Source organism: Lissotriton vulgaris, chromosome 4_1, assembly GCF_964263255.1.
Source record: "Lissotriton vulgaris chromosome 4_1, aLisVul1.2, whole genome shotgun sequence".
In the NCBI taxonomy this organism is placed as follows: domain Eukaryota; kingdom Metazoa; phylum Chordata; class Amphibia; order Caudata; family Salamandridae; genus Lissotriton; species Lissotriton vulgaris.
The window spans coordinates 2,069,959,582-2,069,985,186 of record NC_141691.1 but is presented as its reverse complement, the minus strand read 5'-3'; the positions used below and the strand labels follow the sequence as shown (position 1 = coordinate 2,069,985,186).

Sequence of the window (25,605 nt, the reverse complement as noted above, 5' to 3'; positions counted from 1 at the left end):
GACCTGTGGAGGGTCAACTGACACAAGGGGAGACTCAGAGTTTCCTCCTTTGTCCGACATACTGCTTCTAGTGTGGTGTAAGTGATGCACCTACCTACACTATGTGTTTACCTACTGTTCCCTTGCTAAGAGTTGCAGCCAAGGTGTGCTAGGCCTTGAGGAGCTGCAACAGCTGGTTCAGTAGAACTCAGAGTATTCTAAGCTTTAGTTATATGTACTAACAGTACTTATGCGATCTTTCAACAAGATATTCTTAGGATACGTGTGGTAAAACAACAGCAAGCTCAAATCCCAACCGCTGCTCACCAATGTGAGAAGTTGGCCCGATATGCAACGTTCGCTATTCTAGCGACCGCTATGTATCGTTCCAACGACCCTTATGGTGTTTGGTTGTAAGTCAACCTATAGACCAGCTATCCTAGTAGCGTGGATACGAGCAGTCTAAGGCTAAAGACTCGAGAGGGCGCGTTAAGCCAGCTGTTTACCACACATGTACCCCTTGAACACCCAGTGAAAGGACACCACACAAGTGTTATGAAAATAAACAGGATATTTATTAAGATTCACAACAGCCCTGGACTCTTTATGAGGACAGGGTACTAAGCACAAACCAAATCTCTTAGGAAAATACTTCAAGTGCACAATTAAAACAAGTGTCCGAGGACACGGAAAGTTTAAGGTCTCGGGCGGACCCGATAAGGCAAGTCGGAAGCGAGGGACTCGGGACCCTAGAGTAAAGAGGCTATGCAGGCACCGAAATGCCGAGTTACCTAGCCACGAGGGCTGCGGCTGCACAAGTCTTACAGGCGTCGGGGTCTTCGCTGACGAGCCAGGAGCCGGAAGAAAAGGAGTTGCTGGCCGGCGACCAGTGATGAATAGTTCGTAGAGATCCAAGCCTGGATCAGAGATTGTTGATACCTGAAAGCAGAGGGGACCAAGTTCGTACTACTAGCCAGTAGTCAGAGGGTACCAGGATGGCACCGGTTGGCCGTCACCTCGACCAGGTGAGTGGGCGACGCTAGGCTCTGCAGTCTCACGGACCAGGAGGCGTTGTCGGCGACCACGGCGGAGGTGCGAGCTGTCCCACGAAGGATGATGCTGTCGGCGTCGCTGGGCCCAGGATGGGGCAACAAGCCTTGGCAGATCTCAGGGCCACGTGGTGGGCCCAAGATGGCGTCTTGAGTGGACCAGGAGGGTCCGGGGTGCTTCTCGCAAGGATGGAAGCAAGGGCCAGTCTGGAGCAACCAGACCAGCAGTGTTGATCGTCGGATGTCGTCACAGAAGGGCACAAGCCAGCGGCGAGTGACCAGACAACGTGCTGAGCAGCGAGCAGAAGGGCCCCACGCAGATCGTGGAGATGCTGGGAGACTGCACTTCGGTGCTAGAGCGGCTCAGGGTCGGGGCTTCTCGGACCCCAGAGCACTCACCAGGGAATCGCTTCGATGGTCGTGCTGGTTTAAGAGCGTGCAGGTTCTGATGATGGCCGGTCCCTCGAGGTCTCGTCGCACCCACAGATCACAGCTGAGCTGATGACGTGGGTAGAGGTCAGAGGTGCCAGGGAAGCCGGTTCTCGTCGAGCTGGGCCGTCGGATCCTTGAGGAAGGACTTGCAGCAAACCGCAGAGTTCTTAGATGGTGCCCGCTGATGCAGGGTGACTACTCCTTAGTCACAAGGGAGAAATCTTGAGAAGAGTCTTGAGTGTCCTTTCGTAGAAAGTAGTTCTTGATTCAAAGATGATCTGATTTGGAAGGGTCCCCGCTCCGGCCTTTATTCTAAAGAAAGGGGTGGGTACATGACTAGGTCCGGCCCTAAGGGTGGGACCAGGAAGGGGGGTAGTTACACCCCTCTCCCCTGCCGGACTTTCCCCAGGCCAGGGCTGGCGCCCCTGGAACTGGTTCTGACCGGCAGATGCGTAGTGAGCACTGGGGTGCCACTCCGCAGTCACCTTCTCGCAAAAGCCCTACCTACCCAGAATACACAAACCCTGTCTGGGACGGTGCGAACACCGCCCTCGACGGGAAACCCTTTGTCCAAGCTCCCCTCACTGGAAGGACTCCCAGCAGCAGGAGGTCAGACTCGTGTCTGTGGTGGCAGCATCCATTTTGTGGAGCTGAGGCTTTAGTTAACTTTAACCGGGGTTCACAGTTACGTACATGTCGTGTCCCTCTAGAAGGGCGGAATGCTAACCTCGTCGCCAGAATTGGTGAGGGGGCAGCATCCCGATTCGTATGACACCTTACTCGACATGCCTTGATAACGCGACACCGGAGTTACCAATATGGTACGCGTTATCATGGAACAGCCATTGGGTCTTGGTTCCGCAAGCTGCAACCGGGCTCGGCTCGGGCCAGAACACAGTTCACACGAGCCCATGCACTCTGCCTTCAGGATTGTCAAGGCCTGCCATAGGAGTGACTGATAGGAACTCGGGTGTCCATTGTATGGTTAGATATAGGGCTACTACATCTATAGCAAAGTGTGATTACACGACTTCGCCCCAGCTGTCATGCAGCCAGTTGTGTCAAATTTAGGAGGCCAGCCAGGGGTGGCATAATACATGCTGCAGCCCCTGGCGGCCCTGGGTACACCTATGCCCTGCGTTACGGGGTCTGATAAGGTGGCCCAGTACCAATTGGTAAATGCACCTAGGGTACATATCGTAATTTAGAAAGAGAACAGCCAGGCTGTGGGTCTGATTGGCAGGCCCACAGCCAGAGAAAGTCGTAAACCAGTGAAACAAAAGCAAAAAATCTGGGTGATCATAGGATTGCAGACCCTACTCTCCTACAGCCACCTTTCCCATCTTTAGCAAGATTAAGATTCTGGGGCCGGAAGTCGATCCGGCCTTCAGATTTCATACAGATAACGGACTCCAAACACCGTCTTCCAGCAAATATCGTACATGTATATGAATCATGCTTGCACCAACACTTGTGTTTTTGAAAGAGAAAAATGTTGGTTTATTTACATGTTTGCTTCTAAGAATTAATTTGGAAAACAATTGTACGCAAAGGCTTCTTTTAATGATTTCTTTGAACGTGTGCTGGGAGTCCACTGTCCCATCATATCAGCTGTTGTACATATACACCTGTTTAAGGACGTCATTTAAAGTTTGGTGACATGGATGCCAGAAGGCTACAGTGGCATCATATGGCTAAACCATGGCGCCAGATTCATCATTCCAAGCAAGAGGCCATGGCGTGAAAATGAAAAGCTTTTTGTGCTTCCTTGTAAAAAGAAAATTAAAAAAATAAGAGATTTGTAGCGTCATTCAGACCTTCGTGGTAGTGCAATAGTTGGCGTGCTGAACAGCATAAAAACTCGTTTTTGCACTCTATTTTGAGCCGAGCGCAAACAACTACTTTTGTCTGGGTTTAAGCGCAACTGTAAATGCACAAAAATTAGAAAGTAACATGGTTAAAACTAGCACAAACATTCACTCCTCTGTAAATCGGAAGCAAAGTATTCCTAGCAGAGCACCTGATTCAGGTAAAAAAAAATAGTTTACACTTGGGACAATAATGTACTTTTAACCTGTACGAAATGTACTGTCTTGATTCAAATTACAGATTGATGGGTAAGTGGTTTTGACTGTTATAAACCGAAATAAACTTTTCAAAAATTCAATTGAAGTGAAGCGAAAGCCCAATTCCTTCACAGATTTTTTAGGTAAGGAATCCTTAGAAATCTCAATGTTTATGAAAATACTTAAGAATAAGATGATCATTTGTAAACATAAACGTGGCCATGGCGCATGTGCTGTCTTGGGGAAAGATGCTGTATACACTATAGTGGGGAAGCTCCGCCCACTTTCAGGCCACACATCTGATTGGTTAAAATGAAACATCCTGCATTTCCATTAGTTGTTGCTGGCTTGGTCCCGCCTCCTGACTACCATGACGTCATTTTTCCTGCTCTGAGGCTATGAGCCCCATTACTTGGGAAACAGTTTTGTTTCCCTATCTCTTCCTGTTCTCTCTCGCAGTCAGTAAATCTTTGTACCATAGCCACCCCCCCCCCCCCCCCCACCCCTTCCTGTTCATGCCTTTTTTCATGCTGGCACTTGCATTTAAAATGCAATAGGTCTCCGGTAAATCCGAGTCCTATTGCATTTTCAATGCTTTTTGTTCGTGTGATTGGTTGATGAGGTCGCACTCTTTGTCTCGCAAGCATATGATGCCTTACATCATGCGCATGCGCAACAAAACAGTGCCGTTTTCCCAATCCACCACTTGTTTGGTGCCGCTTGGTGCAGGCGTTCCCTTACCCCCAAATCCTGTTGCTCGCTTCCCGCGCGCCCGGGCGCCTCAGGGCTCCTCGCGGGAAGCGCTCAAAAGCGCTTCGATGTCCTGTGTCTCACATTGAGCTGTAAGGTCGTGAAGGTGGTTGCTCGGTCTTTGCTATTCGCAAATCAGTATCAGGGAGGGATGCGCCAGACCTGAAAACAGCACTGTGTGCTCACTCTTTGTTGCAAGTTTTGTCTGAATAAAAAAGGTATAAAAAGCAAAGGTTTTGTCTCCTGCACCTAAAAACGCCACGCCTGTTCATTCCTTGCTCACACACTCATTGACTGACATCCGAGTGTCAGCGACTGTCAGTCTGACAGTATAAACCGACGCCCCTCTATTGCATCAGTACCAGCCCCAGGGTCGGCACAGAGCACGCATCTGGACTGTCACGCCAAGAATACGGCCTGCCCAGTGAGAGGGCGGAGCACAATTTCGATTGGGAGTCATTATAGATTCCACGCGGGGTGATTTCATCACTGCTGTGTTTAGGCACAGCCCAGCTGCATTCTGGGAGCTCCCCATACCGGCAGGGCTCGGAGCTGCACAGCATCTGCTCCATGTGACCTTCCGCACAGCATCTGCACCAAGTGACCAGTGCTTAGAGGCAGGCGCTAGTGTTTCCAGAGGCGGCTAGTGTTTCAGGAAGGTGGCTCAGGGCAGGGGCCTTGGGGGAGATGGCAGCCTGGAAACGCTGCAGGGGAAGGGCAGAGCCATTTAGTGAAAACATCCTCAGCAGGTAAGGCATCCCATCCATCAGCAAAATAATCATTTATTTAGGTCTGCAACGAAAACTGACACTTTCACTTCCCTGCCTTAATTTATCGTAATTTATTTAGTCCAGACAAGCCATATCCTGTGGTCTCTCTGAAGAATTCCTTGACGTCTGGCAGGCAGGCAGATGTGTGGCACTCTTAGACAGGCCTGTCTCCGGAGCCTCGCTGAATGTGGAGCTGGTACTTTATGGCAGTAAACAGATGCTCAAACATCCCATAATGCAGCTTGCTCTTGGGCAGCTTGACCAGGTCAGTTCTAGAGACATGACGTCACTCCACATGGCAATGAGCTTTAATCAAAAGTTTTAAAGCCAGGTAACACTCTTTTAACCAATAAAAAGATCACAGCTACGGGCCATCAGGTAAAAAAAAAGCTTTGGTATAGCCAATAGGTCTCGCCTTTTGACCTTAGAAGTGTTTAGATATGCAACACTTGATGTTGTTGCACCAAGGATATTGTGCTGATAACTAAACACTTATAAGGCCTCAAAAGCGAGACCTATTGGCTATGCCAATGCTTTTTTTACTAGGCAAGCTCTCTCTGCTCTCAGCATTTGGGCAAGGTCGGAGTAAGAAAACTGCGGAACAAGGGGGTACTGTCATTCCTTAGAGGCTATCTGTTCATTGTTATTAAAAAATGTATATGCGCAGGCAGGGCTGCTCTGTCTCATCATCCTTTCTAAATCACTTAGTCTAGTTGATATGCACTTGGACCAATATCATTTTATTCACAGTAAATCTGCATACAGCACCTCATGGCTACTTGCTCTATTTTATTTTTATGAAAATATCATAATTGGCCACCATAGTGCTAACTAGGAAGGTTTAAGTTTTCACACGAGTTAGTGCATCACATACTTTACCCAAAAATAAAATTGCTGTGAAAATATTTTTGTTTTGTTTTATACAATATCGATATCTGTCACTTATTACAGAAATGATACAAATCAAAATATTCATTGTACTTGTATTTGTAAGAACACTACAATATGCGAAACCAATTGGCATGGCCAATGCTTGTTCTGCTTACAACAGAAATTCTGAAAACATGCGAGTATGTTCTCTATTAATGAGGCAAATCAGTATAATTTATTTGGAAAATAAATTTAATTATTACCCAGAGCATGTGATAATTGAAATTCCTTGAGCACCTGTTTTTGATTTGGACCTAGACGGGTGCTCAAAATCCATAAATAAAATTTAAACTTTTTCGGTTAAAAATGCTTCCTTTAATATGGGTTCCTTGTAAAACACAAAACCACTTTCTTTACAATTCATTATATTAAAATAACAAAAGAGGTTAAATGTATCACAGGGGACAAAAACAGACTTGAACTGAATAGTACTGAGTGCCAAACCTAAATGTCAAACTAGCTGGATTGTCATGGGCAGAGTAACCATTTAAACTTATTAAGCCAATGCTGCTCAACCAATACCAAATAATGCAAGACCCAAGTTAGGATGCAACAGATGAAAAGTCAGTGAGAGGGATATTATAGAAATGACTTTATATCCTTATGGAGATATACATTAGCTAAGATAAACATTTCAGTTTGATTTTGTTTTAACGGAATTTTAACCACTGACATGTATGCCAACATACTTACACTTTCTATCCTTCTTACCTTTCTTATTATTCTTGTGTATATCAATGTTATAAGTCCACCACTAAATCAACCCTGTCCCCTAACATGGCTGGGTTTACATATTGATACAATTTCTCCAATATTCGGGTTCTCTTGGAGGTAAATTTCCTGCAGCAGGATAACTTGGTATACATTTAAAAGATTCGCTGAGAAAATGAGAGTAAATTAGCGTGTAACAGAGCACGTTGTCTGTTGTCCATGTCTTAATCCCTTTATTGTTCCAATTGTCTATTTTTTTATTAAAGACGTTATTGCATGATTAGATAAAACTGGCTGGTTTTACATATTACTAACACAGTGGTGCTATAATGTAAAGTGCATGCATGTGAAAAGTCAAAAGAAGCAGGGGAGTTTACATTGTTACACTGATTAAGTAAAAAGATTTGTGAACTTAGCTAAACACCTGCAATTCCTAACCTGATAGTGTAAGCTAGGACATGTCTGATAGTGTCTGGTAGGACGGGGGGATGTCATTAGGGGGTGTAATCAAAGACCTGGGATTCCAGGGCCTGGTAGTGGCCTATTCATTTCTCAGCCCTTTGCCTGCATCATCCTGGGCCTCAATCTTCGTAAAAAAAAGGTGAATGAATTGGACCAAGGAACAATTTAGCATGATATTAGATATTAAAACTTGGATTTCTTTTTGTTGATCAGCAGACCAGTCCTAGTGGAGAATGTGGCAGTTGCGTCTAGGAGGCATTGCAAACCAATCTTAGTTTTACTGATGAGAACAAGGTCGTCTGCATAAAGTAGGTTTGAGAGGCAAAAGCCAACCAATTTGGGCGGGTGACAATTTACTGAGTTAAGGACTGGAGATAAATCAGATAGAAACAAGTTGACTAGTGTGGGCGCAAAAACGATCCATCCCCAATTATTTATTCTGAGCCATGTGTTGTGGTGCAACAACTGCAGGGCCCTGAGCAAGGATCCGGGATGTTGAGGAGCGCAAGTTCCTGTCAAAGCTACACCCTATCGACCCAGTCGAAGGCAGACTTATCATCTATGAAGCCAATTGTCTCTTCATGTTAAAGGTTTGAAGACAGTCCCACTATTTCAATTCTTCTTTTTCATAATATTCACACATGTCAATGTAATGTTCACTTTAATACTGCCACAGCCAACACGTATTTAAAAACAAAATGGCTTCTTCTTGAGTGTTAAATTAGAAAAAATGTATTATAGTGACAGTAACTTGTGGTAAACATCACTTCATCCATAACAGTATAATATCAACACCTACATTTTAAATCATCCTAGAAAATGACAATTTAATCATCTACATGAGAATCAGTTATTGAGAATAGAGATACACATCACATTTCTTAAGGGTATGTATTCAATTTGGGAATTAATAACACCTGTCCAAAATTACTGAATTATGTGAGGTTTCAGCAAACTTAACATAATATTTCAAAAGTGCTTCTTATGTAACCAATTCACTTTCATTGACAAATACCTCAAACATAAATAAATATGTTCATTCAGTATGAAAACAGTTTAAAAAATAAGTCTTTGGTGAGTTTTAGAGCTCTATAGCACAGTGGAAGTTCCAAAAAATCTTAGCAATGGTCAAAACCATATTTCATTATTCAGTGCAGTAAAATAAAGAAATTGAGCTCTATAAAACGGTCAAATGAGCCAGTCAAGTTCAAATATTATTTTGCAATTATCAATATTAGTTTCTCTTAAAAAATGGCACTGAGAACTCTTGGCATAACCATTCTTTATTCTTCCCTTCCCGTTTTTTAATAGAGGATCTTTTTTCAATGTTGTTTGACCCTTCTGATGTAATTTCCTTTGATTTCATCAATAGGACAGATTACAGTTTGAAGAGAGGTTCATTTACCCACTATTATAAAATGTAAGTTAACCACCATTGGCTGATAAGAGATATGTTCTGTCCCATTTACTCCTAAATATTTATTAGATAAATCACCTGAGGCCATATTGACATCTGGCGTATGGTCTTCTACCAAAGTTCCTGATAAAACATTTTGTAAAATGTCTCGAGTCTTGTTTACTGTTCTTAAAATAAGTAAGCAAATGTTCGTCTTTTGTAATTCCCCAGTTAGAGTTTGCAGTAGAAAGCTGTGGGTCGGTTGATTTTCATTTAGTACTGTTGATTTTTACCAAATACAACCAGCACTTCTAAAATACCTCTTAGAGTACATTGCATAAGCAATATTAACCTCAGTGAGGCAGAGGACATTGTTGGATTTATATTTTCACCTGTTGAAAATAAGGACACAACAAATTATTCACCAAAGACTCCACTCATCACAGCTTAGTGTTTAATCTTCAAAAATTCCATGTGCTTCCATGTGCTTCAAACATCATTTACTACTTCTGTTCTGAAGCCTGCGCCTATTGAGTCAGTAATATCCATACTGTTTTGGCCCCCTAAATCAACCCTTGTTTTTTCTGGATTATTTATGGCGCTACTTTGCGGATTGTCTTTCCATCTATTGGCTGGGAGGAAATGCTTGGACACAAAGTTTCCTATGGATTCTGATAGAGGAGATCAAATTTCTTTCTTTAGGAGTGAGACGCTTTTTTCAGATTTATCTTCCCTATTCACCTGAGAGACTTGCAAATCTCATATACATTGCTTCGGAATTTTTCCTTTTCCAAAAAACACTATATAAAACCTCATTAAACCTTAAATATTTGTGTGGTCATTTGCAGTTTCTTCATTTGACAAACGCCTATTTAAAGGTCAATAATAATCTACCCTGATAACAGTGATGTCAATCACTTGACAGTGGAAGAATTATGCCACAGCATTCACAGGGTCACAAGCCGCATCGGAGCCACCTTCACTTCAAATTTGCCCACTACACTCTGACCACCATGACTGACCACTTACTGTTTTGAATCCAGTAAGATTGGCTACTAAAGCTTAAAAGCCAATGCATGGTTTGGCTAACTGCAAAGTCGGGGACGAGGAAGTCTACAGACCACGGGCACAAGCACACCAATCTCTTCAGTAGCCCTATTGTCTCATATCAACTTTAACTAACAACCAGCGCTCCTATGGAGGGTGCAGGCCCCTCTCCTCTATCGCATGACAGATGGATGCACGACCACACTTCTTGCCACACTAAATATTCATGTAACCATATTCCCTAAAGTGAAGTGCAGCATTGTGTGCCAAAACGACAATCACCAAAACTCTATCTCCAATCGCTTTTCTCCATATGCCATGGTGAGGCAGCCTATATAAAAATAGAGAGGACCCAAAATCCTCCTCATGCCCCACAGTGGTGTCACATTGTTCAGGCCACTGGCAAGCAAAGGGCTGAGAAACTAGCAGATCACTTCAAGCAGCATAGTAAGCATGTAGGGACTCTGTCAAGGACCACCTCTAAAAAGACACAGACGAGGTTAATGATAACGGGCAATGTACTTGCACTTGTATAAGGACACCCCTGGAGATCCCAAAAAACACACTACCTCTCCACCGGTCTGGTCCAAGGTTGGTCACTGTTTATTTCCTGCCACCTTCTGGCTGGACCAATGCCACCCCTGCAGCAGACACGGGGTGAGAACAGTACAGGTGGATGGGAGAGAATGGGGTTTTCCTCCTCGGAGATCACCACATCTAGGGTATTTGCCCCCACAGGTCTCCAGGGCCCAACACAGCATTAGCCTGACCTTCAGCCACAAGCACAGTGCCTCCTGCTGCTGTCATGTGACTGTAAGCTCTACGGGAGAGCAATTGAGGCAGTGTAGTGCAGTGGCCCAACAATAAACTTTAACTGGATCATTTTAAGAATACATATTTGCATTTCATTTCATGATGTCTTAGCTTCCTGCCCATGACAACTTTCAGTCTCTTAGTTGTAATAACTGTTGTAATAACTGGCAACTCTCAAAACGTCCAAGCATTTAAAGTTTCATCACTTTCTTACACATAACAATTTTTGTGTAAACTCCTGTTTGTAAGATTAACAATCATAATGTGAGATTGGACTTGAAACAAATGTCCTAACTGCATCAATGCTTGGAGAGATTATGTTCCAAATTTTTCTTGGCTCATTATTTTGCAATACTTCAGTCAGGGAATACCAGAGACTGTCATCGCAAAATCTCCTTGATGTTAAATTCAGTTTGGAAAGATTTTTTCTTTCAAGTCACCAGGTTGCACTTCATACTGCAGCCATTTCCACATTCTGCGCAGTGGTAATTCTCACTAGTATGGATCATCTGACATTTGAACAGTTTGTTTGTTTGAGTGAAGCTTTATCGAAATTCTGTGCCCAAACAGGGTTTCTCAACAGTGTATTTTTCTCACAATAAATATGCCTGGACTAAATACGTATCCTCTAACGCTGGAATACACATTGCTTTGAGTAAAGCTTTTCCCACATTTTGTAACCTTATACAGTTTCTCCACAGTATGGAATGTGGATATCTTCGCAGTGTGCTGTTCAGATTGAAGCATTTTTCACATTCTGTTGCCTCACAGGGGTTTTAGTGTGGATTCTTTTATGACTTAACATAGTTTTCTTAAGAGAGAAGCTTTTCTCACACTTTGTACAATGATAAGGCTTCTCACCAGTATGGATTCTCTGATGCTGCACCAAGTTGTACTTCACACTGAATCTTCTCCCACATTCTGCACACTGAAAGGGCTTCTCACCAGTATGGACTCTCTGATGTGCAAGCAGTGTGCTTGTATAATTGAAGCTTTTTCCACATTCTGTACACTGAAAGGGCTCCTCACCAGTATGGACTCTCTGATGTGCAAGCAGTGTGCTTTGACGAGTGAATCTTTTCCCACATTCTGTACACTGAAATGGTTTCTCACCAGTATGGATTCTCTGATGTACCAACAAACGTGATCTATGAACAAAGCTTTTTCCGCATTCTGTACATTGATCGGTATTCTCGCCAGTATGGATTCTCTGGTGTGACAACAATGTGCACTTTACACTGAAGCCTTTTCCACATTCTGTACATTGAAATGGTTTCTCACCAGAATGGCCTCTCTGATGCCGCACCAGGTTGTATTTTTCACTGAATCTTTTCCCACATTCTGTACACGGAAAGGGTTTCTCACCGGTGTGGATTCTCTGATGCTTCAACAAATTGCTTGTCATAGTAAAGCTTTGCCCACATTCTGTACACTGATAGGGCTTCTCACCAGAATGGACTCTCTGATGTACAATCAGCGCGCTTTTCTGGGTGAAGCTTTTCCTACATTCAGTACATTGAAAGGGTTTCTCCCCAGTATGGATTCTGTGATGGATCAAAAAATGGGATCTTGTAACACAACATTGCCCACATTCTGTACACTGAAATGGTTTCTCACCAGTATGCATTCTCTGGTGTGACAACAGTGTGCTCTTTACACTGAAGCGTTCTCCACATTCTGCACACTGAAATGGTTTCTCGCCAGTATGCATTCGTTGGTGTGACATCAGTGTGGTCTTTACACTAAAGCTTTCTCCACATTCTGCACACTGAAATGGTTTCTCACCAGTATGGATTCTCTGATGTGACAACAGTACGCGCTTTACACTGAAGCGTTTTCCACATTCTGTACATTGAAATGGTTTCTCACCAGAATGGCCTCTCTGATGCTGCACCAGGGTGCACTTTGCACTGAATCTTTTTCCACATTCTGTACACCAATAGGGTTTCTCACCAGTGTGGATTCTCTGATGTGACATCAATGTGCTCTTTACACTGAAGCGTTCTCCACATTCTGTACATTGAAATGGTTTCTCCCCAGTATGAATTCTATGATGTGACATCAGTGTGCTCTTTGCACTGAAGCATTCTCCACATTCTGTACACTGAAATGGTTTCTCACCGGTATGGATTCTCTGATGTACAATCCATGTGCTTTTCTGGGTGAAGCTTTTCCTACATTCAGTACATTGAAAGGGTTTCTTCCCAGTATTGCTTTTCTGATACATCACCAAACCTATGCTGTTCACGGAAGCTTTTTCCACATTCAGAGAAGCTGTAGGGGTACTCACCAGTATGGATTTGCTGATGTGCTCGACAGAGTGAAGTGTTTGCCACATTTTGTGCACCAACAGGGTTTCTCACAAGTTAAGAATTTTTGGTGACTTAACATATTTGTCCTGCGAGTGAAGCCTATCCACATCATTCAGGACAGAGAGGGTTTCTCAACAGTATGGATTCTGATGCTCCCTTTGACTCAGTTAAACTTTTCCCACATTCCATAAACTAGTATGACATATCCTCAGAAAAAACATTTTGATGCCTGTGCAGAAAAGAACCCGTTGTGCACCTTTTCTCACGCTATGTAAACTGCTTTCTCCCATATACGCATTTTAAGGTTTTTCACCCGCTTTCATTGGTGAATCAAGCTCTTCCAATTGTCCTTACAATAGTATAGTTTTTCCAGATTATTGGTATTCTGATGCATGCCCTAATTAGACATTAGCATGTAAATGATGAGACACTCTGAGCACCTCTATGCTTCAGTCTCATATGAATCATCTGATGCATGTACAGATATGAGCTCTGAGTGAGGCTTTTCCACGACTCACTACATGAATATTGTTTATTGCCATAGATGCAAACTCTAAACAAAATACTTCCCACTCCGTAGACTGATAAATATTGTTCATATTATGAAGCTTCAAACTGTCCATAAAGATGAGCTCTGTACGAAGGTCTTGCTTAAGCCAATTCACTGTTTTCCCCTCAGAACGTGATGTAGAGTGTGTATACAGATTAAGCTTCCAAGTGGATGTTTTCCCAGACTCGTCACACTGATACAGTTTTTTCTTTTGGTAATGCTGCCAGGACTTTTTTGGCGCTGGGGAACTGTAGGTCTCTTCAGTAACACCTATGATTCTGTGAAAGAGAAACAAATATCAGTGAGTTTGTCACAGCCAGGTGGCTACAAGACAGAAAAGTAAGATGAGGAGGGAGCTACTGTGAATAGGGAAGAGGAACTGAAAGATGAAAACTGCACAACATATACTGTGATCTGAAGTCACACTTGCACCCTAACAGTAAAATACAGTGTCCTTGAGTAATTTGTGAATTAGCTGTTTAGGTGGGCGCTGCCACCAATCCTAAATCCTGATCACAACAGCCTAGTTTTGAGATACAGCTTCTTGAAGTCTAGTGCCCCTTGAGCAGGGCAGGGCAGTTAATTGGTTTACAGATCAACTCCAGCACTAGTAATCTCCCTTAACTTGACAACTGACTGTAAGGACAAATTGACCCCGTGAAGGGCCCCTCTATCCTCTCAGACAGTAGATAACTGGAAACGCAGTTTGAAGGAGGCCTGGCTCTGGTCGGATTTCTTTAACTCCTTCAATGAAGCTGACCTCCAGTGGTGCAATTTTGCTTTGTGCTCTACTGATTTTTCTGCTTTACTGAGAGAGTTTTTTTACCACTCATGCTAACACACCATCTCTCTAAACTACCTTCCCCCTTGGTTTAATAGGGAGGGTAGAATGCCCAAGCAGGGGCTGATCGATGCTGCAAGAAAGGATTCCAAACCTGATTTAGCTAATGTCAGAAGGGTCTAAATGTCCACTCTAAGGGCGTGCAGGAGTGAGTAAGAAGAAGCATAATGGGTTGAACTCAATGTTGCCTTCAAAAAGATAGATACCTAAGCTTTCTGAAAAATTATGGCTTCTGGCAGTAAAAGCAGTGCCTCCCAACCGGACACATTTCTGACTGTAGACCAGTGGATTGCCCATTTTGCCAATCTTTTTAAGAGTCGTGATATGGTATGCATTGAGTTTAATGCCAAACGTATGAAACCTCAGGGCACTGAGTGTCAGCATTGTGTTGGTACCTTCTCAATTAAAGAGACTGAGATAGCATTATTCTCTATGAATAAGGGAATAAGGTCAGGGCCATATGCCAACCCTGTAGATTCGTTGATCACAGAGCCTGAAGTCTGGATCCCCTATATAAATACTCTAGCAAACGCTGTTGCCAGGGATAAACTCTCAGAGTTATGCAAGGGGGCTATTATAGTCCGTATATTCAAGAAAAGGCCCAAAAGATAGCCCAGCAAATTATATGCCCATAAACCTTCTAGATACTTCTCAGAAAATCTTTGCCAGACCAGTTCTAGCCAAGCTTAAGACCTGGATGAAGGCCCACCAGATTCTACAGCCCTCTAGACTGGTTTTAAATATAAAATCAGTAACCGGGCCCAGAAGCCAAGATTTTCTGTAATCTGAACAAAATGTATGATTCTGAGAAAAGACCATCTTTATGTGGCTGCATTTGACCTCATTCCTAGGCACGAAATGAGGGGAAGTTCTGCGAAAGATCACTATCCCTGAGGATCTTTTATCTATATTAACTAAAATACATGCTGACACATATGCCCAAGTCAGATGGACTACGGTAGGGACATTACTGACAGGATCCTGATTAGTTGGGGTTAAGACAGTGGTGTGTTTTAGCCCCATAAACTAATGTATTGGTGGGGTGGATGAAGAATTGTACATGTGACAACTCTAAATTCGCTAATATCAGTGCTCCTGTGCTGATGATACTTTACTTTTCTCATGCACTCCTATGTGTCTCCAAACTCTGCTGGAGGAGTTCCAAAAGTTTTGTAACTACAACTGCCTTGAAATAAACGCAGGTAAAACAAAAGTTATAGCCATTAATCCCCACTGTTCATTCAAAGGCAAAATAAAGGTAGATGGAACAGTGATTGAGAGTTTCAACTACTTTAAAAAAAACATACAGCCACAGTAGTTGGAATACAAGACGCATAGCATAGCAGGCATATTACAGGAAAAAAGATATCAACGCATCAAAAATATGATTTCTGAGAGCCCAATCAGGAAATAGCATCTCTTCACACATAGGCACACCGAGAGTCCACTTCACCATCCACCTGGGTCCATCATTCCCATCTTCAGAGATTATATAGCTATCTGAGGAGATCATAGTGGCCTCTGGATCTCAGAGTGTGCCACAGAGATCCCTCCAGACTGCGAGGTCCTCACCTCCCTTATTGTCTCGCATTCTGATCTTTATGTGAGATTCCTCAGCTAATGCTCATTCCTGTACATCACGATGCCAATGGTCAAATTCAGGTGCCCTTGTCCAATCCAGGTGTTGGCTATTCTGTATCTGGTCAGAACTAGCGCCAGTAGCAGAAATTTGTACACCATCTTCCTGGCCTTTGGACTTTTAATGTTGCTCAAGAAGCAGCTCTGTGGTGCAAGTACAAGTTGCAGATGAACAGCCCTCTTTAAATCTGTAACCACCAGGTCCCAAAAGCATTGCACCCCAGCACTGCCATGCTAAATGCAAAAAGCCTACCCCACCATCACCACATTGAGGACAACTGTCTGGTCAGATGGAGGTCCTACGGTGTAGCTCTTTTGGGATAAGTTAGGCCCTGTATAGGTAATTATAGTGAACCAGTTACAGAGTGCATTACAGGAAACTGTGTGTGTAAGGAAATTGACTTGAGTCTAGTCCCTACCATCCAGCGGTACATCCAGGTCAGCGCCCCATGCTGCTCATGACTTCGGAAGGTGGGGGAGGGAGTGGCCCACAGCGTCCATTCGCATAGCTTTACAAAATAGCATGATCAAGTGGTGGCCTGAAGTGCAGGACAAGAGTATGCTGAAAGTATGTATAAGTTTATGTATTATCGTTTGTCCTTTTGTCAACAGATCTATATATTTGTTCTATGATATGTGATTTATGTATGTTTATCATGTTTGCAGCCCTGATAAAGCCTTTAAAAGGTGAACGTGATGGCGTTTTTGGAAACACAAAATAAAAAGAAAATACTACACTAATAAACAAGATCTACAATCTGTTCTAAATTTAGTGTGACTATTTAAAAAAAATTCTGTTGCCTCTCTATTTTGCATACAAAATGAATCTAATATGTGGTCAATGTGCAGCTGATCACTGAGGTGGGCAACGGTCTTCACCTGAACTCATGACTACTACAGGTGGTGCGCCACTAAGCTCCCTGGCTGCCTTTTTCTCTTGTACAGTCTTTCAAACTATGTCTGCCTCTTCGGACTGATGTAGAAAATGCCCAGGTCCAAGGTTAAATGTAAGACAGGCTTCCTCAAATTATATGAAGGACTTCTGGGGTACAAATCCCTAAGATGAGCACACCTGCCCATACACCATGCATGGAAGAATAAATTATCCATCATCTGCCGGACGGGTTTTAATATCCAAATCGGGAGTTCTCAGACGAATGGGACCCGCTTTAGCACTGTATGGGCAAATCATTGCCAGATTGTGTCTGTAAGCCTACCTATATGTGGGATGTTGTGAGGAGTCCATCAGGAGCTCAGGTAGGTGCTCCACTGAAACTTTCCATCCTGCAGTCGTTTATCTCTAATGGTCAGCTTCATTCAGCCTAAGGGCTGCGTGTTGCAATTGAACAGCATAGTGGTATAGATCTTCCAGACCCCCTTCCTCATACGTCTTTGTAAGAGTCAATAGGGCCACTCTGCTACATCTAGTAACCCACTGAAAATATGAGTAGTGAGTCCAGTTGCCTAAAGACCCTCGATGGAAGGTGTCAAAGTGTGTTATGTAACACATATAGGCATCTCAGAAGCAGTACTTTCACACAGAAGGACCTCCGGCTAAATGTCAAAGGACATGACGAAAAAGACGAGAAAAGAAAAAGAAGCACAACGTGAGTTACTTATAAAGAGAAGGGAGGGGAAACTTCCCTCAGGACGAGAACCCTCATTCACCCCTAGGTGACATGCTTCATCATTTGGGTTCCATCCTCACACCAAGGTGTGGGTTACAACTCCCCCAAAGAGGAAGGAGCGGGGGTGTTCTGTTAACAAGATGAGCGGAAATATATGAAATGAAATTAAATGAATTTGTACTTCTAAAGCGCACTTATACCCCAACAGGGGTTTCCTGGCGCTGTACGCATACAGCTGTGGAACCCTTCCTGGCTTTTCCCTGTGAAATGTCCACTCCTGGGCACCCCCAAGGTGAAGCCAGGCATCCCAGCGTTGGTGGTGCCAATGTGGAGATTAAATAAGCTATTGCCCAGAGTTGCAGAGTGGGACCCATGATTAGAAAAGGCACCGAGGCGAGAATTAACAGGTCCGAGGAAATTGAGCCCAAAACCCGCCGAGGCGGGAATTGAACCCTGGTCCCGGGCCAGACCTCTGCATCAGGGCTGCCGCTCTAACCATTGTTACAGAGAAAGGGTTAACCCAATGGTACTGGGACCTGGGTAGTTCAGTGTTAAATTTAAAGGGGTCCCAGTAACAAAATTTAGTGACAACAAAGAAAATTTTCAAGATTTGTACAAAATAGAACTCTTGTTTTAGAGAGATGTTATTTGTCTGTAAGCCTACCTATATGTGGGATGTTGTGAGGAGTCCATCAGGAGCTCAGGTAGGTGCTCCACTGAAACTTTCCATCCTGCAGTCGTTTATCTCTAATGGTCAGCTTCATTCAGCCTAAGGGCTGCGTGTTGCAATTGAAAAGCATAGTGGTATAGATCTTCCAGACCCCCTTCCTCATACGTCTTTGTAAGAGTCAATAGGGCCACTCTGCTACATCTAGCCACCCACTGAAAATATGAGTAATGAGTCCAGTTGCCTAAAGACCCTCGATGGAAGGTGTCAAAGTGTGTTATGTAACACATATAGGCATCTCAGAAGCAGTACTTTCACACAGAAGGACCTCCGGCTAAATGTCAAAGGACATGACGAAAAAGACGAGAAAAGAAAAAGAAGCACAACGTGAGTTATTTATAAAGAGAAGGGAGTGGAAACTTCCCTCAGGACGAGAACCCTCATTCACCCCTAGGTGACATGCTTCATCATTTGGGTTCCATCCTCACACCAAGGTGTGGGTTACAACTCCCCCAAAGAGGAAGGAGCGGGGGTGTTCTGTTAACAAGATGAGTGGAAATATATGAAATGAAATTAAATGAATTTGTACTTCTAAAGCGCACTTATACCCCAACAGGGGTTTCCTGGCGCTGTACGCATACAGCTGTGGAACCCTTCCTGGCTTTTCCCTGTGAAATGTCCACTCCTGTGCACCCCCAAGGTGAAGCCAGGCATCCCAGCGTTGGTGGTGCCAATGTGGAGATTAAATAAGCTATTGCCCAGAGTTGCAGAGTGGGACCCATGATTAGAAAAGGCACCGAGGCGAGAATTAACAGGTCCGAGGAAATTGAGCCCAAAACCCACCGAGGCGGGAATTGAACCCTGGTCCCGGGCCAGACCTCTGCATCAGGGCTGCCGCTCTAACCATTGTTACAGAGAAAGGGTTAACCCAATGGTACTGGGACCTGGGTAGTTCAGTGTTAAATTTAAAGGGGTCCCAGTAACAAAATTTAGTGACAACAAAGAAAATTTTCAAGATTTGTACAAATTAGAACTCTTGTTTTAGAGAGATGTTATTTGTTCACGTCCTCAGTCATAAATTGATTATGAATACATTTGTTAAAAAAAAAAAGTAACACATTTTTAAATGCCCAAAGTGGGGCAAAGGTGAAAGGAGTGGGGAGGGGGAGGTAAGTGCTTGGTGAGGATCAGGATAGTGTAAAATGTTAGTTAGACTGAAGTCACATGTGGTCACATCGGTACATTAAGCAAGTTGACAGCACACGGGCATGTTGGTATTGCCATTACACCCTTCTGTACATATATATAATCCTATCCCAATAGTTAACACACAGTCAAAAATGTTCTGTTGAGTTTGGGTAGGACATGTAAAAAGGAGTAAGCCGACGTTTCGATCCCTGTTGGTGTAGGTTCACTTGCATTTTACTGCGGGGTCTTCATCAGGACTGGAGTGGTGGTGAACAAGGGGGTGGAGGAACCAAGTTAGGTCACCAATGTTTTTTGAACAAATGTATTCACAATCAATTTATGACTGAGGATGTAAATAAATAACATCTCTCTAAAACAAGAGTTCTATTTTGTACAAATCTTGAAAATGTTCTTTGTTGTCACTAAATTTTGTTACTGGGACCCCTTTATATGTAACGTTCTAACCATTTAGCCACACTTATTTATTTATTTGTTAAGATTATAGGGCGCACAGCTACCCAAGAAGGGTTATCCGGCACCAAGACGGAGCATTCAGTAGAGCAGGACCTACCGTAGATGTTACTGATCAAACAACCAGGTTTTGAGTTTTTTTCGGAAATGCGTATAGTTAGTTTCTTTACGGTTGGAGGTAGGAAGAGTATTCCAGATGGAGGTGCCTAAATAGGAGAATGACCTCCCACCCATTCTTGAGAGTTTAAACCTGGGCACACAGAAGTTTGCCGCGGTTTGAGATCGCAAATGACGAGCAGGTACATAGAGACGCACTAGTGCTTGAAGATATTTGGGAGCAGTACCAGCTTTTATCCTAAACATATAGCTCAGGGCTTTGAATTTAATGCGATTCTCCACCCTGAGCCAATGTAGGTCACGTAGGTAACCAGAAATGCTGGAGGTCTTTGGAATCCTACAAAGCAGCCTGGCAGAAGAGTTCTGGATTAGCTGTAGTCTACGTACCATAGCTTTATTTGACCCAAGATAAAGAATGTTGCCGTAGTCCAGTCTTGATGTAATAAGAGCATTGACTACGGTCTTTTGTGTGGAAACAGGCAACATCCATAAAATTTTCTTGAGCCATTTTAAAATGGTGAAACATGGTGCAGCTACTTTAGGGCACACTTCTCCACATATTGGTGAAGTGAGGGGCAGAGTGCAGTTGCTGTGATAGAATGTGATCTAATATTGCACCATAATAGTCATTTTCCACCGCTGTTTGGCGGGTCCCGGGTGATGACTCTGGGTGGGTGACATCTTGGGGGAGGAAGGGTCGTGTTTGGCCGCCATTTTGGTCGGCACTCTAGTTGCAGCGGGACGCGCCTGCCGATCTGCCGCTATTTAAAGCTGCCAAATGCTAACGCGAAGCGGGCGCGCCATAGGCGTGCCGGAGGCTCGCCAGAGGCGAGCCCATCTGCGCCCATCCGCGACCAAACGGGGCCTGGGGCCATGACCCCTGGCCCCCGTCAGCTGTATACCAGAAGAGAGCTGTTGGAGGTAAATAGGGGGTATTTACACCTTAGCCAGACATGTGTAGCTACACTCAGTCAGGAGGGGCTGCTGAAACGCCATGGCATCAATTCTGGTCTTAATATTGAACATCCGGCACGAGGTCTGTGCTATGGTCTCCTAAACACGCGTTCCTTACAGAAGCACAACCTGGAAGTGTTCTCCTTATTACACACGGAGAGCTGGACTTCCTGGGTATCACGGAAACATGGCTAGAGGACTCCTCGCTGCCAGACTTGGTAGCCTCTATCCCGGCTAACTTTACATCATTCTGCCTCAATAGAGTGGGTACCATGAGAGGGGGGGGGGAGTGGCCCTTCTATATAGTACGCGCCTGAGGGGCGAAAGATTTTTTGCTGAAAGCCTGGGAGGGGCCGAGGTCCTGGGCGTCAAGCTCGGGATAGGGATGGATTGTTGGATTATTTTGCTAGTCTACCGACCCCCCTGGGCGTTGCCGGTCTTCCCGGATCTATTCCCGGAATTGTTTCAGGATGTTCGATCTTGATACAACAACTTAATCATTATGGGTGACTTAAATTTCCACTGGGATAAGTCCCCAAAAGAAGGCCAAGCCAACCAGATAGATGAGGTGCTTAGGTCCTTTGGGTTAGTTCAGAGGGTAATGGGCCCTACACACGAGAAGGGCCATACCCTGGATCTCGTTTGGATCACAACCCCAGAACATGGCCGGGATCATGGCCCAGTAGAGGCGCAGCCTTGTGCATGGTCAGACGATTATCTGGTGAAAGGTACGATATTGGTTGACGAACAGAGGGGGAAGCCTCGAGCAGGATGGAAGGTCATGAGGAAATGGAAACACATAGACGGGGATATATGGTAGCTCATCTCCTAGCTTGTCCTCAGAGCAACAAGATGGAACAGAATCCAGAAATTATTTGTAAAGATCTAACAGACAAATTAAATAGGGTCGTGGATCTCGTGGCACCAGCTCGACGGATGAAGCTGGTAGATAGAGGAGCGGGCGCCCCGTGGTATAATGAATCCCTTAGGGAAAAAAAGAGGGTGCTACGCAAATCTGAGAGAGCATGGCGGAAGGGCTATAGCCTCAACGCACGGAGTCTGTACTTGCAGGAGCTCGCTTCCTATAAACATGCCATCTTGACAAGGAAAGCTGAGTTCTATGAGGACAGGATCTCCAGAGCCCCGGATCTACAGAAAGAAATTTTTAAGGTCCTTACCGAACTCAGGAAAAATAAGGAGCAGAGTCCCGAGTTTAAGCAAGAAGACTGCCAAAAATTCCAGGACTACTTCTCCACCGAGATTAAAGACCTCTTATCGGAAATTGCTACTACCCCAATTCTGGACTGTCCTCTACAGACTGTCCCAGTTATCCGCCCAGTTGATAACCCCTTGGTCACCATACCCTTGATTACAAAGCACAGATTGGCAAAACTTATGGGGCTGGTTAAATCAGGCTCTCGGGCCGACCCTTGTCCCCTGAGGTCTTTAAATTAGCCATGCCAGGTATCGAGGAAGATGTTTTGACTCTCCTAAACAATTCCCTACAATTAGACTGGTCCCTTCCTCCTATAAGGGAGCACGGTTGATCCCCCTGCTGAAAAAAACGGGGGCAGACGTAAAGAACTTAAAGAACTTTAGGCCGATCTCTCAGTTACCATTCTTGGCCAAAGTTATGGAGCAGCACGTCCTTACGTATCTCGCTGACCATCTGGAGAAAAATGGCCTACTCGAGCAAAACCAGGCTGTGTTCCGTGCGCACCATAGCACGGAGCTAGTGATGTTATCCATCCTAGAAGAGTTAAGGAATAGAGCCGACAAGAAACTTCCTGGGGCCCTGGTGCTATTAGACCTCTCCGCAGCTTTTGACACCGTTTGTCATAGTCAATTGCTGCTGCGGTTGAGGGACTTAGGCATCCAGGGCACAGCACGTGTCTGGCTCTCCTCTTTTCTCCAAGGGAGAACTCAGAGAGTCCAACTGGCAGATCTATCTTCTACCACAGTGCCAATCACATGTGGTGTTCCACAAGGCTCTGCCCTTTCCCCTCTTTTATTTAATGTTTATTTACAACCCCTGATCTCGGCCCTTAACCAGATGGACTGCCAAATTTATAACTATGCCGATGATACCCAAATTGTCATCCAAATGGAGGATTGCTCGGATGCACACGCAAGAATGCAGAATATCCTAAGATACACTACCAATTGGATGTCTCTGAATTCGTTGAAAATCAATCCAGACAAGACATAGGTGTTGCCAATTACAATCACTGGCAACCCCTGAAATGATCTGTTCTGGCCAGCAGAACTAAGAACACCTCCAGAACCTGCAGTAGTGGTGAAAAGCCTGGGCATCTCCCTGGATGGGAGTCTGTCGATGCAAAGGCAAGTCTCTGGGGTGGTGGGCACGTGTGTAGGCCTCCTTCGACTACTCAGGAAAATCTCCTCACTCTTGTCCTTTGCCACCTTAAGACGCGCCGTTTCTGCCATGATCCTAGGCAGGATGGATTATGGTAATTCACTCTATGCAGGGCTCCCTCAAAAACAGCTGAACCGTCTGCAAATTGTTATGAATGATGCGGCCAGATTGATTTTCAAGAAACCTCGGAGAACGCATGCTTCCCCTCTATTGCGTGAACTCTACTGGCTACCAGTCAAACAAAGGGTTTTGTTCAAAGGTCTCTGCATTACGCATAAAGTCCTGTATGGAAAGGCGCCAAGTTACATCAAAGCCCGTCTGCCCCTTACAAACCTGGCAGACGGCTGCGCTCCTCAGATGCTTTTTTGCTAGCCCAACCGCGTTTTAAATTATCCACCCTGGGTGGTCGTGCTTTTTCTAACATCTTCCCAGCTGTCTGGAATAACTTACCCACTGAACTGCGCAAAGAATCCAACTTGTTGCGTTTTCAGAAGAAATTAAAAACAGTGCTTTTTCAGCAAGCATGGGGTGTGCTGTAAATTTGATGATCAGCTGTTGAATTTGGTTGGTATTTACCTGGAAAAGCGCATAGAGACCCCGGGGTGATTACGCGCTATATAAAATAAATAAATAAATAAATAAATAAAGCGCTGCCTCAACCCCCACGGCGCGGGACGCGCACGGGCATGCCGGGCAAAGCCCGGGCAAGGGCGGGCCCGTCTGAGCCCATCCGAGCCTGAATGGGGCTGGGCTGGGCCACTCCCCTTGTGAATTCTCATGTTTAATGCTTTTGCCATTGTAAATGTAAATGTAAATGTGCTTCGATTTATATAGCGCGCTTTAACCCAGGGGCCTCAAGGCGCTTGCTTAGGGAACCCGTCCTGGTATTGCCCTGTGAGATACCACGGCCAGGTATCCACAAGGTGAAAGCCAGGCATCCCGCCGCGAGGGGCCGTAGTGGAGATTAAGCAAGCTATTGCCCAGAGTCGCAGAGTGTGACCCCGTGAGTCGAGTAGGCACCAGAGCGAGAATTGTCGACTCCGTGGAATTTTTGAGCCCGAGACCCGCCAAGGCGGGGAATCGAACCCTGGTCCACGGCCGATCTCAGCTTCTGGGTCTGCCGCCTCTAACCACTGAGCCACACTTCTCCACATTGGGACATTGCTGTTAAAATCTAGAGTTCTCTTTGTGGGAGTTGGAAAGAGAGTGGGGTGCTCAAAAGAACTTAAAGCTCTGCAGGGAGTGCGTTCCTTTGACCTACTCTACTAGTTACCTTTGTTTTGTCCTTCAATTGCAGAAGCCTAGCTAAAGTACAGTAAGGGGGATAGCACATCTTCCCCCTCAAGGCCTAATACCCGCCAGAAAGCCCACGTGTGTACGCCTTTATGAACCCGACCGCCTATGATAAAATGCTATGGCAGGCAATCAGGGCTGTCTCTAATGAGATAGAACGCACTGAAAAACGGCTTTCTCTAAAGCCCAGGAACTCAAGCTTGCTTTGGAAACTGGAGTCCTTCATTCCCCCCAACCAGCAAATCTTTCAATCACTCCTGATCCAAGGCCAACCTTCGAAAAAGTAATTCCTGAAAACATAAATAAATCTGACAGAGGGGGGACGATTAGGAAAGGTGGCCAGACGAAACAAAAAGTCCATAAGGGGGGAAACAAGTGCTCTCCTCCACAAGTACAGTATGAAAGGCGCAGGCAGAGGAACACACCACCAGTGGAAATAATCTAGCAGAGGCAGAACCGCCAATTTGGGCTTTAAACATGTCTAAAGAACTTAAAAAGCACTTTGAATCCCTTGTACAAGATGAGTTTGAAGTTCTTAAGAGACATATTGAGAAGCTTACTGTTACAATTAGTCCCGTTGGTACATTCTGTCCACCCCTACCCCTCTGCCCTAGTTGGGTTCTCCCACCCTGAAGCTCCCTGTGGAATGTTGGAGTGCTCTCCAGTGAGGAGAGTGGATGGTCAATAAACAAGCAACTAAACTTATCATGAGTCCTGTCATTCATCAGGAATTCCAACACTGGCGACGGACCTGCGCAGGGGGCAGTAGAGACCATCTCCCCTTTGTGTGCTCTCTCCACACGTAAGGAAGGAATAGAAAAAGAAGAAGTATTACACCGCTGCCGGATACTGACCAGCCCTACGAGGAGGTGACAGAGCATTACTAGGTCATTTTGAGGCCAATCCGAGTCATGTGCCGCAGCGTGGGGTAAGACCATGATTGCGGGTGAATCATAAGGAGAACAGTAAAGGGTATATCCGGATGACAAATTTATTCTGCAGCATAACCGCAGAAGATCAGTAAATGCGTGCATTGGGTTATCAAGTGGAGGAAGCCTAACCCTCGCTTGGTGGGTGCGTAGCGTGGATCTGCATCAGAGAAGGAGTTTACATGACGTGTGAATAAACTCGAGGCCGGAGGAATTTGCCAATTGTTCACGTACC

General features: G+C 44.7%; 1 protein-coding gene across 1 annotated transcript in view; it reads right to left on the bottom strand.

Moving 5' to 3' along the window:
- Positions 1-5,836: 5,836 nt before the first annotated feature.
- The window catches only part of LOC147725028 (uncharacterized), a 148,154-nt gene continuing 128,385 nt past the window's right edge, over positions 5,837-25,605 (bottom strand). Inside the window, exons 3-4 of the mRNA XM_086966494.1 lie at positions 12,718-12,816; positions 5,837-12,658 (exon numbers count right to left, since the gene is read on the bottom strand). Coding sequence (XP_086822620.1) covers positions 11,139-12,658; positions 12,718-12,816 — 1,619 coding nt within the window. The 3' untranslated portion in view covers positions 5,837-11,138. The remainder of the gene's footprint in view (positions 12,659-12,717; positions 12,817-25,605) is intronic.